General features: G+C 37.3%; 1 protein-coding gene and 1 long non-coding RNA gene across 5 annotated transcripts in view; one reads left to right on the forward strand and one right to left on the reverse strand.

Annotated features, from left to right (window-relative positions):
- Positions 1–13,402, reverse strand: part of Crppa (CDP-L-ribitol pyrophosphorylase A) — a 249,539-nt gene extending 236,137 nt beyond the window's left edge. Inside the window, exons 1-2 of one of the 4 annotated variants that reach the window (XM_010643342.2) lie at positions 13,256–13,402; positions 5,402–5,678 (exon numbers count right to left, since the gene is read on the reverse strand). In XM_010643342.2, the coding sequence (XP_010641644.1) occupies positions 5,402–5,678; positions 13,256–13,266 (288 nt within the window). In that variant the 5' untranslated portion in view covers positions 13,267–13,402. Of the gene's footprint in view, positions 1–5,401; positions 5,679–10,171; positions 10,192–12,444; positions 12,580–12,855 lie in introns of those variants that run through there. The other 3 variants (XM_033757037.1, XM_019210534.2, XM_019210537.2) reach the window with 3 other exon arrangements.
- Position 13,403: 1 nt separating this feature from the next.
- Positions 13,404–13,567, forward strand: part of LOC104875658 — a 12,979-nt gene continuing 12,815 nt past the window's right edge. The window contains exon 1 of the long non-coding RNA XR_784136.3: positions 13,404–13,480. This is a non-coding gene — a long non-coding RNA (uncharacterized LOC104875658). The remainder of the gene's footprint in view (positions 13,481–13,567) is intronic.

The following is a 13,567-nucleotide window of genomic DNA, read 5'->3' on the forward strand; positions in this document are numbered from 1 at the left end:
CAGGCAATGCTAAACTAAAAAGGGAGACCCTTAAAAAAAAAAAAAAAAAAAAAAAAAAACTCCCTGTTGTTTTAAGTATTGCAGATTCAACCCAATATAGGAGGCACATACAGAAAATCTTATCTGAAGAGATAAGTACCATGAACTAGTGCTTAAGAAGCCCCAGGAAGTTAAATCTCTTACAGAAATAAAATTTTCATAGATACGTATGGAAAATTGTAGCAAGAAAATATCTAAGCTTTAATCTCATAGAACCTGGGAGATATATAGGGAAGGCGGGGAGGGCAGAAGCACAGACATCTCACGAAAAGAGGTGATGCAGTCTACCATCAGCAAAGGGAAAGGAACAGAGAAACACAATGCATCTCATTTCCTCTTGGCTCACACACCATCCAGTCAATCAAGTCCAGACAATACAGCTCCCGGAATACTCTACCTTCCGCTCAGTCCTGAGGGCTTAGATAGGCCTTCATACCTCTCCACTGGGCCATTACCACAAGTTCCAAACTAATTTTCATTTCCCTCAATCTCACTCTCTAATCTACTAATCTTTCTAAAATCTAAATTTCAACAGGAAGGGGCAGAGTGTGAGGAATCAATGCCACTCCCTCATTGCCTATAGAATAAAATTCAAGGCAAGACATTAGGGAGGATTAACAAATTCAGACATGTACAAAATGCTACAGACACTGAAAAACGCAAATTCTAGGAGAAAGACCAGGTCATATGAGATTTAGGACTTACCAGTAGGTTGAGGGAATAAAAATGTACACATACAAATGTATTATGCAAAGTGAAAAACCAGTCTCAAAAGTTGCCCACTACATGATTTTATTTATATAGTACTATGGAAAAGGCAAAAATGTAGGAAGAAAACATGTAATTGTCAGAAGTTATAGGTGGGTCCAAATGCACACAGCACAGAAGAGAATTCTCTGGAGTGCTCAAACCACCCTGTAACCTGTCTGTGGTAGCGGTCACCAGGATCAGTGCACTTCCCAAGTCATGTCATCTCATAAGCACAAGCTCTGGTGTTATCCAAGAGGCTTGGGAACAGCAAAACTCCTACTATTCCTTGGACAATTCCAAGTATTTAGATTCTTCTTCCTAGGAATCTGGAACCATGGCCAGTCAAATTATATATTAAACAGACCAAGGAAATGTAATTTAACCTATAAATCAGGAAGCCACACAAGATTTTAAAAGAAGAGTCACAGATAAATAGAACACAGGTTCTAGGTACTGGGTAATAAACTTGGGTATGGAAGCACAGAAAGGAGGCCCTGTTCCTGCAAGAAGCTAAGAAAAAGATAATATCTGCAAATAGCTAAAGAAACAGAACAAAGAAAGGAAAGATACACAGTAATTTAGCAAGCATCTCCCTCTAAGAACAAGTCTTTAAAAGCTTGTTTGGCTAATGCTACCTCATTTTCAATCTATGCTATTCTGGATAGTTCTTACAGTACACAATAGTGTGTTAATCAGAAAAATGGTTTTCACCCACCTTCTGGGTCTTCAACGTTCCAATTTATTTTACTCTTTCTTCAACACTACCTTATAAGAAATCTTGTTGCTATTCATCTCTTGACATAATTACAAAGAACTATATGAATACCTCATCCTTAGAAAGATGAAAATACTACCATTTTTGGCAAAATGATACTGATGGTATCTTGGAAAATGCATTCAATTTAAAGAAAAAGAACAAGAAAGGCAAGACACAATTTTATATTATAGCCTTTTAAAAGCATGACACTACTGATAACAAAATTTCTTGGAAACGACAAACATAGTAATAGCTAGAAACAAAGGAAATTAATATAGCAGGGCCCCTTTTTGCTAACAAGAGGCTTTAGTTTGGTTGTTCGTTTTGTTTGTTTAACAGATGATAAAGAACGAGGAACTTGATGTCTTGAGCCCATCCTACTTGATTAGAAGTGTGGCCCTCATACAAAAATATATGAAGAATGGTGTCATTGAAAAGGTAACCCAGAAAAACACCCACAAGGAAAAGATGAAAACAAACAGGATTGTCAGTCTTGACTCTGGGTCAAAGGGGCAGGGACAGTAACTTTTGAGAAGTCCTAACAATCAATTTAGCTTCATATAGATTTGCAGTTTGACTTAACATTACCACAGGATCTACAAAACCTCAAACCAAGATTAACATAAAGTCCTTCCAAGTTGGTAAAGTGCTTGGAATCACTGGCAGAAGGAACAGAAATTCATGCTTCAGACACACCTTTATCCCATGCCCAAAGGATTCTTCCGATAAAGTCCTGCCAAATAAGAGCTTAAATTTCAAATTATAAAGCAAAGAAGGAAACAAATCCTAAGCAGATGTGAAAAGAAATGAAAATTTGGTCAACTACCAAGAAGTCTAATTAGCTATGATGTATAATTTAACTTTTACAAGACAAAAATGTAAAGTCAAAAACAGAAGAAAGACTAATCACATTTTTTAAAACACTTAAAAAAATTGAAAAATATTTTAAAACTTTAAAATCCTTAAGCAGAACTTTTGACATAGTTAAAAAGTGATCAAAATAGAAAACATATTAGCCAGCATACAAAACCATGGTGATGTGGAAGAACTTAAGAAACATGAAGAGAGGATAAAAAAAATATATATATATCTAACATACATATACTAACCCCTAAGAAGAAGAAAAAAAAATGTTAGGATAAGAAATGGTGCAAAGAATCAAAATTCAATCACATAATGGCTAAGAATTTTCTAGAATAAAGAGACATGAATCAGAGTTCATGAAGGACAATAAATCCAAAGTAAGGAGAAAAACACAAATCCATGTCTAGACACATCATAGACACAGAACAACTATGAGAAAGAAAGCGTAAGCATTAAGAAAGAAAAAGCAGATTACATTCAAAAGAATACAGCATATAAATTAGATGACTTCTCAAAAGCAGCATAAAAGCCAGGAAATGGTGAAATAATCTATTTCAAAAAGTAATAAGGAAAAAGAAATTTCAGACCTTCATATTCCAACTTTCATCAACAGTAAGGGAGAGATACTCTGAAAAAATTTAGCCTCTGTTCTCACAAAAACCATCAAGCCTCCATTACACACAAAGAAAAACTGGGTCCTGCCTGGTGTTTCTCTGTGTGCAGACAACCTTGATGCCAGCCTTCTATTGAGTCTCCTGATGTAATACATCTTCACCAATTCATTGCATTAAAAGTCAAAAGTGGAATGTAAGTTAAAAATATCAGAGTTATCCTCAGCACATCTAACTACCTTATCCCTCCCTAGTCAGGGTAACTTAGTCAAGAAACTGTCTTAATGGGACCTTTGGGTAGAATTTGAAAACTAGGAACAAGAAAGAGCAAGAGCAAGCACAAGCAAGCAAGCAGGAGCAAGACTATGAATCAATTAAAGAGTCTGTAGAATATTATGTAAGAGAACAATGGAAAGTTAAAAGGAAGCCATGGAAGACAGTCTGAAGTGGCTCTCAGCAAAGGCAATAGAATTTTCACGCCATGGGGCAGCAAATGACTCACATCACTCATTCCGTGGCTTTTGGTGACAGGTTGAAAAGACGCCAGTACTTTCCATCAATTTAAGAAGTTCAGCGACTAGTATAAGTCTCAATTTCATTTACATTTGTATGATTACAAGTCAGAACAATGTTATAGTTGGCATGAAGTAGTGCTTAAGCGATTAAGCGAGGCAACTGGAAGACTACCCCAAATGTTGTAAGGAAATTCAGAACAAACAAAAAAGCTCACTGAGTGGCTCCAGTGGAAAAATATATTGCTCAGAGCAGAACCACAACTCTAAAGTCACAAATCTAAAAGTTATAGATAGTTGATAAGCAATACAAAATAATTCTGACCTATATAAATATGCAAATAAATTCTGTCCTATAGAGGTTTTGACTCCTCCAAGTCAGAGAGTTAGTTCAGTGGTTCTGCCGCCTGCCTTGCAAGCACAAGGACCCAAGTTCGATCCCCAGTACCCCAAAAAGAAATAAATAAATAAATTGACTCCACCAGGGAAATCCTAGTGTTGCCTGTTTTTACATTTATTTCACCATTCCTTTTTATTATATAAGTTTGCATTTCTCTGGATTCAATTTTGAACCAGTTGTAACATCTGTCTGGTTTTTTCATTAATGAATTGAGGAAAATTCTTAATAAATACATGCATTTATATGAGACTTCTGATTTTACCATTTTTTAAAATTAGCCTTTAACATCAAAGCAAAGCCTCTAAAAGAGACCATATTTCTGAAATTCTTCTTTAAATGAATAGTTTATAAAAGTTGTGGCTCCGAACATGTTTCTTAAGTATAATCAAAAAGTTTCAAAGATTGCACTAAAGCACAATCTGTTGGTTTTAAGATGAATAATGTGATTTAAACTTAAATGTGTTAATCAGAACAAAATTTAAGAAAATTACACAATCTACTAGGAATTATCATAAATGTTCAACAAAAGGAGTAATTGCTGTATACTCTAATATGCTTATTAATCATACGTAAAACAATGATATTCTTAGCATATTAATTGGGTCCAGACAAAAGGCTTCTTTTGCCTTTTATGACATTACCAAATGAATTTCCAACCCAAAAATAACCTTACATGTAATGCTACTTGTATTTTTACAGGTAGACAGAGATAGACAGAATTGAAGACACTCTACTACTAGAAATTAGAAAAACTAGAACTTCAGGGCTGGGTCTGTCTAACTTCACAGACTAGTACTATTGTATACTATTCCATTTCTGTGCAATAAATTTCTTCACTAAGTCTCAAATTTAGATGGCAAACTTTAGTATTACCACATTTATAGAATTTTACCTGGCAATAGAAAGAAAAGAAGAAACACACTCCAGTGACTATAGTAGCTGATTTTTTTTTTATCCCTGTGTTCATTTTGGTAAAACAGAAAGGTAAACAATCTTGTCATCTCAGAATGATTTACTTGAAAGGGTACAAAATTCTTGTATGGCTATTTGTCCTAGAAAACAAATCACTTCTGAAAATTCAAGATACAAAACTGAGTTTGGTTTTTGTTGTTGTTAATTACATGTATCTTGCACTTTTGAAAGACTTCTCCAGCATTTTTAATATAACTGCTTATTTAAATTCATTTACTGAAGTTCCACCTGAATTCATACTCTAATAACATCATTAGTGCATTCTTCTTCAAATAGTTCATGTTACCTTTTGATAAATGGCCATAGCAAAAGCAATTCCAGAACAGTCTCACAATCTACAATTCTATGAAATTTCTAAAACACATTACCATAATGTCTTCAGATCATCATGCTTATTTTAAATAATTATATTTAAATATATTCCTATCAAAATTCAACAAACCAAACTGTACAGTGTTTTCCCCTTTTACGCACTCTCGGGTATAAAAATACTTACCCCATGTTCCCTAGCAGCTCTGACAACTTTGAGGAGGTCATCTTCTTCAAAAAATGGTCTAACGGCATCATGGATGATCACAACTTGTGGCTTGGAGAGTCTGGAGTCAGTCTGGTCCCCGGCCAGTGCTTTTAGTCCATTTAAAATTGACCTGTGGCGTGTCACTCCAGCTTCAACTAGTGAGATGCCTTTATGTTGATACTTCTGAATGATACTTTTCATTGTTTCCATGTTCTCTCCAGTTACTGCCACAACAATGTCCTTTATCCAACATACTCTAAAAGGAAAGTACATATACGTTTCACATACATGAATCCTTATCATCCAATGCTAATAACAAAATTAAATTACAGTACTAATATGTATCATAGTATTTACATAGGGATATTAAAAACGGAAAGCTAATAACTAAAGAAGCTCTATGCATTTGTCCAGTAAAAAGTGTATGAAACAAACAACATGTCACACTGTAAATAGAGTTTGGTACATCATACAGTATATAAACAATATGCTATTTATCAGCTTTATGAGGAATTTTTTTCACTTTAATTTGAACAGTTGGTGTGTCAGTAGATTGAGGGAATAGAGCGTTGGAATATGCTTTTAAATTTTCCTACTACTTCTTCCCCTCGATGGGATGGAAGTACATTTTAATTCTAAGTCAGCTGTTTTTTTAAGAAGTCCACTGAGTTGCCAACCAGATTTTCAAATATGAAAGCTGGATAAATCATCTCAACACAAATCTTGCCTACATCAAGATTAAATATGCAGCTTAAGTCAGGTACCATAATAATCAAGTATGTATGAATAAGTCAGGGAAATTAAAGAAAGTGTTGAGTCATGAAATATAAAGCGGTGAAATATAAATCAATTTTTTTTCTGTTGTAAACATTTTGCTCAAGAAAGACCTATTGACTTAATACACTGCCAGCAATCCAGATCAGTTAAGTGGCTACTGAAGTAAAGAAGGCTGCTGCCCAGGAGCAAATGTCACTGAAGGTCCAATGTTCTGCAGCCATAAGGGCCCATGCCGAGATAACTGCCTCTGATCTCTCATATCATCTCTATAAAATGTCTATTTAAAACAAAATGAAATTATAACAGAAAACAAGAATGAATACTTGACAAATCTTCTTTAAATAAAATCTAATTTGCCCCTCAAAAAAACTGTAATGGAATTTTTAGCCTGTGGGACCATGGATGTTCACGCTAGACCAGCTAACTTGAGAATATATCTACTGTCACATAATTAAAACAATTGCTAACAAAATTTAAGATGTTACTCTATCTTAAGCATTTTTCATATTTTATGTAATCTTCACTGTAACATTTCTACACTGTCTTACAGTGTGAGAAACAAGTCAGAAGGTTATGAATATACAAATAAAGATCTCTGTATTACCATTTCATCCCCAAAAGGACTTGAAATAGAAAAAAATACTATTTTTCATAAAGACAACAAAACATTCTATTTCTGTAAACTCCTATACATCTCTTCCTCAGAGAAAGCTGATCTGTTATTTCCATTGCTTTATACCTAGTTCTTAGTAGATGCTCAATAAATATTTGTTGAATGAATAAATGACCAGGAGCAGTATAATATCTTACAAGGCACCACAGGCTCAATAATGATGAAAATAAAATGTGCTCCTCCTTACTATAACAACAAAACAAAAGTACAAATAAAATTAGCATACTCTATGTAGTTTTATTTTGTGTTGTTTTTGCAGTACTGGGGACTGAACCCATGGTCTTGACACTGAGCTAAATCCCCAGCCCTTAATGAGAGAAGGTCTCATTATGTCACTAAAGTGCCCAAGCTGGGCTCAAGCACATTTTCCTGCCTCGGCCTCACAGAGTGCTGGGATTACAAACACGCACCAGCATGCCCAGCTGCAGTGCAGTTTTATCTGCACTATAGTAATATACTGATTCTATACTGATTCTAGGTCCTAAGGTTCTTGGAGATCCAGGATTACTTTTATATTTTATCACACACCTCTAGAGAATTTTAATCACAAATGAAAACAATGCAGTAACACAGAATGTATGCCAAAGAACTGCCTGTACTTTTTTGTAGTCCATCCCTGCAAATTTAGCAGTTCTGGAACATAGACTGCACTTATAGTGTAAAACTCCTACTGTTCACAAAGGTCTTCTCAAGTGGCAAGTACCTGTTCCGTGAGCCCTGGTCAACATGAGGTTTCCCAGGTCCTGGCTTCATGGCCACAGCTGTTACCCATTACTCTCTCTGAATCCCATCTTCCCCATACTTTCATGATTCAGCCTCTCTGCTGTCTCCTCACTTCTCCCAATCCTTGCCTGCCACTTTTGGATGTTGCTCCTCGAGTGCGAATTCTGAGGCCCCAGCCTACTGGCTCTGGAGTCGGCCGCAGGATCCCTGCCCTGGGCCTCCTTCCCACACACATGACTTGCTCTCTTCCAGGACCCTCTTAGGTCCACGTTCAGCTGCTTCCAAGGGAGGGAACCACATTCTCCCACATGGACGTCTCTGGGCTGCTTCCTCTGACTCTCAACCCTGCCTCCATCCCTCTCCCCTCAGTCCCAACCACTCCTGCCTTAGTCCTCTCAGCTAAGACAGAGCCCCCTTCTGGATGCCCCATGACTGCCCCTCTGCCCCCACTCCGCTTCCAGGAGACTCACCCACCTCCAGAGGCTTATTAAGCATTGTATTGCACCGTACAGCATATATCACTTTTCACCTTCCTCACTAGGCTGCCAACTCATACAGCTAGAACACGAAGGGCCCAGGCTGTCACCTCAATATGACTTTGGAGCTCACATCTTTAGCTTTGCAAATAAACTAACACTGTCACAGTCAAAGAGCACTAACATCCAGGAAAGAAAACACCATTTCAGATTATTGTATCTCCAGGGCCTCACTTATGTTTCCAGGGCTGAACTAAAAGGCATTGCTGCTTTCATAATGAAATAGTCAAATTTCTTATAATTTCTGATAGGTCCAGCAAAAGTAGGCATTCCTTCACCCACCTATCCACTGGGTCACTCAGCAAACATCAAAGCGGTTGCCTGGCATTATGCCTGATTCTAGTTACAAAGTAATAAACCAAACACTGACAATTCCTTACCTCAAAGACTACATTTAACAAATACCTGTTAAACAAATGAATAAAGGGAATTCTGGATATAGATATAAAACTGGATATCCTGGATTCTAGATATAAAACTACTTTTAAGTTTCTAAGAAGTTATTAAAAGCAATCTGCCTGTGTCAATTATTTAAGGTGACATCACATTGAAACACAGAAATTATTGTTCAACCAAATCACTGGCAGGATTTTTCCATAAGGCAAAATATTAATTTTTCCCCTAAACATTCACCTTTGTTACTTTTTTCCATTAAATTTATAGGCACATTTTAGTTATACAATACTGTTACATTCATTATTAGGATCTTGTACCTTTACAAGATGTATCTTGTTTCTTGTTTTTTCCCCACTCCCCTGCCCTCCCTTCACCCCGCTCCACCCTTCTCTATTTACAAAGACTTTGCTTCCATGTTTTTCCATTTCTCATATTTTTTCTTCTACCTTTATTACTTTTTGTAACAGACCACCAGGAAAATCAGTTAAGAACAACTTTTAGAGACATTACCTCGATATTTCTAATATAAAATGAATTGAATTAAATATTAAAATACAGAAGAGGAAGAAAAAGAAAAGGTTATCATATGACAAAGTAGCCATCAAATATCTGTTCAATGCATTGATGTATTTACTCCCAATTTTACCAGAATGCTTTACCATAGCTACAAAACAACTCCCTCTGTTCCAAACAGAAAATAGTCACAGTAACTGTAATTATAAGCAGATACCTGTAACCTTAGACTATTTCAACTGTATGAGATTCTCAATATAAAATAATGCTTTAAACCAGTGTTCCACAAACTGTAAATGCCAGGACCCATTAGTTTACTGAGAAATCAACTCATAAGTTAAAACAAACACTATTAGGTAAATAAACAAAATAGAGAAGAAAAATTAAAACGCATAGCACATAACCAGGGAAAAGTCCAAAATACCCATTGATTTAGATTACTCAAGCTACTCAAGAGATAACGGGCTTATGCTACTTTGTTCAGCAACCAACAATACACCCAGTGCTTTCAGGCCTTTATAAGCACTGTCTGTATTTCAAAGGATTTATCCACATTCTTTTCTAGTTATAGAATTAAATTTTAATACTGTAAAAAGCTTTTAATAATGCAAAATCATGGGACTGAGAAAGGCCTAAGTACCTCACACAGTGCCTACTGAGCAAATATTTGCTGAATAAAGACATCTTGTCTACCTCTTAGCTGAAGGCAAGTCCACACCAAAACCCCAGCAACCTGATCCTATCACGTTCTCCTGATTATTTCCTTCCTAGCACATTCCACAGGCAAATATAAACCTAGCCCCAAGCTCTATAACACCTACAGACATTTTGAGGAAGAAATGTAATATCTCAGAAGTAATTTTCTTCTGAAATAATATTACTTACAAGCAAACCCTATTCAGACAGTTTAATAAGATCAGTAGAAAAAAACATTTTTAATGCTTTTAAAAAAGAAAAAGCATGAAAAAATCAAGCCCTGGTAACACCTCTAAAACATTTTCTCATCCAGGCTGCAGAAATTGGCTTCAAACGAAAGGTGGCAGCTGTTCTGTCATGACAGCCTTTATGGAAACTTGGCTTCTGAACTGCTCTCTGGCCATTGTCTATGGATTTCGATCTCTCCATACCCACCCTGCTTTTTTAGCAGCCAAATACTGAACTGGTGTGATAGGCAGGTTCCTTATGCCTTCGAAATATCAAAATGTCCTTTCTATGGTCTGTGAAAACTTCCAGTTTTCATCAAGCCTCAGCCTACTAATTAGTCTTGCTCTTGTTCTGAATGAGTCCCACAGGGCCATTGGAAACTCAACACAAAGTTCTAATCACGTGATCGATCGGTAAAAATACCGTAGCCCTCTAGTCCTTTCTTTGATTCAGACTTGACTCTATTCTTAATGAGGCTTGAGGTCAAACTCAAGTATATGATCACTCAACTAAAAAGTATCTTCCACATCTTTGTCTTTCTAAATTCAGTCAATCACTGAGAACTATTGATTTTATTTCCTAAATATTTCTCTTGTACCACAGTCTGACTTTTTTAGTTTAATTCACACTACAATATTTATCATTTGAACTAACATTCATGTATTTACTTCTACCTGTTTTGTTCAGTAGAATTTAGACAACATAGGACAGAAGAATGTATAAAGTACAAAAGAAAACAAAAATTGAAAAGCAAAAGAAAGCAGTGAATTAAACTATAAGTTAATACACTGCAAAACATACCTTGGTAAATACACACACACACACACCTCGGAATCTTGGTAACTAACCACTGATTTTGCAAGCAGTAAGACAAGGAAGCAACCAAATTTCTCATTCACAAGATTGCGTGTCCATCATCTATCTGTACACATGCAGCTCTACAAAATTAAATTTTAATTTACTGAGGGTTGCTCTATCATGACCAATTCACTCCAATCAAACTAAGAGACTGCAACATGGATTGAAATGCCAAAATATTAATATACAGTGGCAGACATTACTGTCACAAAATCTGGAATGCTTCTTCCCAGTAAGACAGCACAACTTTTTCCTATAGATTTATATGGTGGGCCAAATATAACAAGGTTTTCAATAAGCATGAATCCTATCAAGGAACATGTTATCTTTAGCAAGGCCCTCCACTTAAGAGAGCTCAAAAACTTCAGGAGATAAGGGAAAAGGTCTCCCCCTGCTCAGATCTACTGTCAGGCATTCCCAGCCCAGACAATGAATAAGCACCTCTCATTTGTTACTGACATTCAGTCCCTGTCATCTTGTCCACTTTGCAGCTAGTCCAGGCTATTCAACCCTCCTAAACGACATTTTCTTTAGTTATAGATGTGAAACCAGAAAGTATAAAGCTGGCAGGAATTTTTATCCTATAAGATCCCCCAGGCGCCCTCTCCTCCCCACCCACTCTTTCTCTTTATTTGTGTCCTGACTAAAATCACAGTTCCTTGACCAGTCCATGACCCAGCTAGCTGCAGGTTTCCCAGGAGGTTTCAGGCCATGTCAGGGCTTCGAACATTCTGGGCACTGATAAAAGATGTTCAAATTGCTTAGATTAGGGGCTATTCAACCCTCCTAAACGACATTTTCTTTAGTTATAGATGTGAAACCAGAAAGTATAAAGCTGGCAGGAATTTTTATCCTATAAGATCCACCAGGCGCCCTCTCCTCCCCACCCCCTTTCTCTTTATTTGTGTCCTGACTAAAATCACAGTTCCTTGACCAATCCGTGACCCAGCTAGCTGCAGGTTTCCCAGGAGGTTTCAGGCCATGTCAGGGCTTCGAACATTCTGGGCACTGATAAAAGATGTTCAAATTGCTTAGATTTAGGTTTAGGTTGGCACCCAAAAGAGCGACCATCCTGGTGTTTAATGCTTGTTTCTTTGGAATTCCATGTAGCCCATTGCCAGAGGATTTGGGGTGTACTCCCATATCCAAATTCTCCTACTGCACAGGGAGACTCTCATCAATGGTTGTGAAGGACAAACCAACTTCCTACTTCAGATCCAAAGAATAAATTTTTCTAAACAGTAAAATGTAGGTACACAAGTTGATCAATTGAGTGAATTTTACAGCCAGAGTTGAGTTTTATTTCCATGTACCACTGTCACATGATTTCTTGGACCAATTTTTCCTTATACAAACTCAGGTTTCAAATTGGTAGCTACTAACAGACTAATATCCCTGATCCTAGTTCCTTCTTAGTAAAATGATGGGTGGAGAATCAAAGTTCTCTTAAATTATAACCTGTTAGAAATCATACTTCAGTGCTTTATGAGACTATTAGATTTCATGACTGCTGTTGTCAATTAAGTGAAAATGGAAAGCAAGTGTTCTTTTGCCTTATTTTCCATAAACAAGACCTTTCCAAACATTCTTTCACTTTCAAAGATTTAATTTTGTCTACCTACCTCAGACTTCCTCAGAAGATGCAAAAAGGCAAATGAAAACAAAACTTTTTCCAAAGGAAGGAATGTTACATGTAAAAATGACTACCATTCCCTTCCCTTCTAATTACTAACTAGAGAAAAATCCTGCTGGACAAGATCTATTAGGTCCTACAGAATTATCTGCATAGATGAACTAAGCTGTCACCCTGTCTGTGACACTAGAACACTGTAGGTGCGACTGATTATGAGGTTCAGAGACCCCTCACCAGAGCCACTACCCAGAGAAACAGAAGACTGAGATGTAGTAACGGGCAGTTTCAAAGTCTATATGAGTTTCAGATGTAACCACTGGGCTGATTACATTCATCAAGGGTGATTGTGGTTCTTTACACTTTTATCTTACACACGGTGACATTCAGAAAGTAAAATGACCTTATAATAACTTTGGCCTTTTGGCTGGCGGGGGTGCCCTTTTGGACAACATGCCAAGTCCAGTGGTTCCACAAAAGCCTCCTTCCTGTAAAGGCCATTATCTTCTCATGCAAAAAGATCGTCTCCATCCAGATAAACTTAACTACCATAGCTCCCCACCGGCTTTAAAAAGTAGTTTAATCACCTTGCAAACCTCTATCATTCTGCTACTCCCCACTCCTCGGGAACAAATCCCATTATATTACTCAGGGCTAAGAACAAAGCAAAAATAACATGCTCCTGCTTTTCACCTCCTTGCTACTTCTATCCTGGCCCTTCTGACACCATTCCCTCTGCCTCCCACAGTTCTTGAACCAGTTACCTCCACTCCCTTTTATAAAAGAATAAAAGGTGTACTGGCCTCGATTTCATCCTTAAATCAGTCTGTACTATTGAAAGGATTGGATTAAATTCTGTCTCCACCTTCAGCACCTGGCAACTAGCGCAGTCTGTCTCACAGTGAGCGGCCCTAAGCGTTCATCCCTAAAAGGTCAAACGCCGGGAGAGCCCGACTGACCAGCGGATGACTCGGTGCGCGCATGCGCACAGGCGGGACGCGCCGGGCTCCGCAGCGGCTGCAGCGCAGGTCACCATGGAACTCAGTCCCTCACTTCCCCTCAGAAACCCCGCTCCTGGGCCGCACTTTCCCCACCACGTTATCTGCCTGCACACA

This window comes from Fukomys damarensis, unplaced genomic scaffold (assembly GCF_012274545.1).
Source record: "Fukomys damarensis isolate Sample0158 unplaced genomic scaffold, DMR_v1.0_HiC HiC_scaffold_4, whole genome shotgun sequence".
Classification (NCBI taxonomy): domain Eukaryota; kingdom Metazoa; phylum Chordata; class Mammalia; order Rodentia; family Bathyergidae; genus Fukomys; species Fukomys damarensis.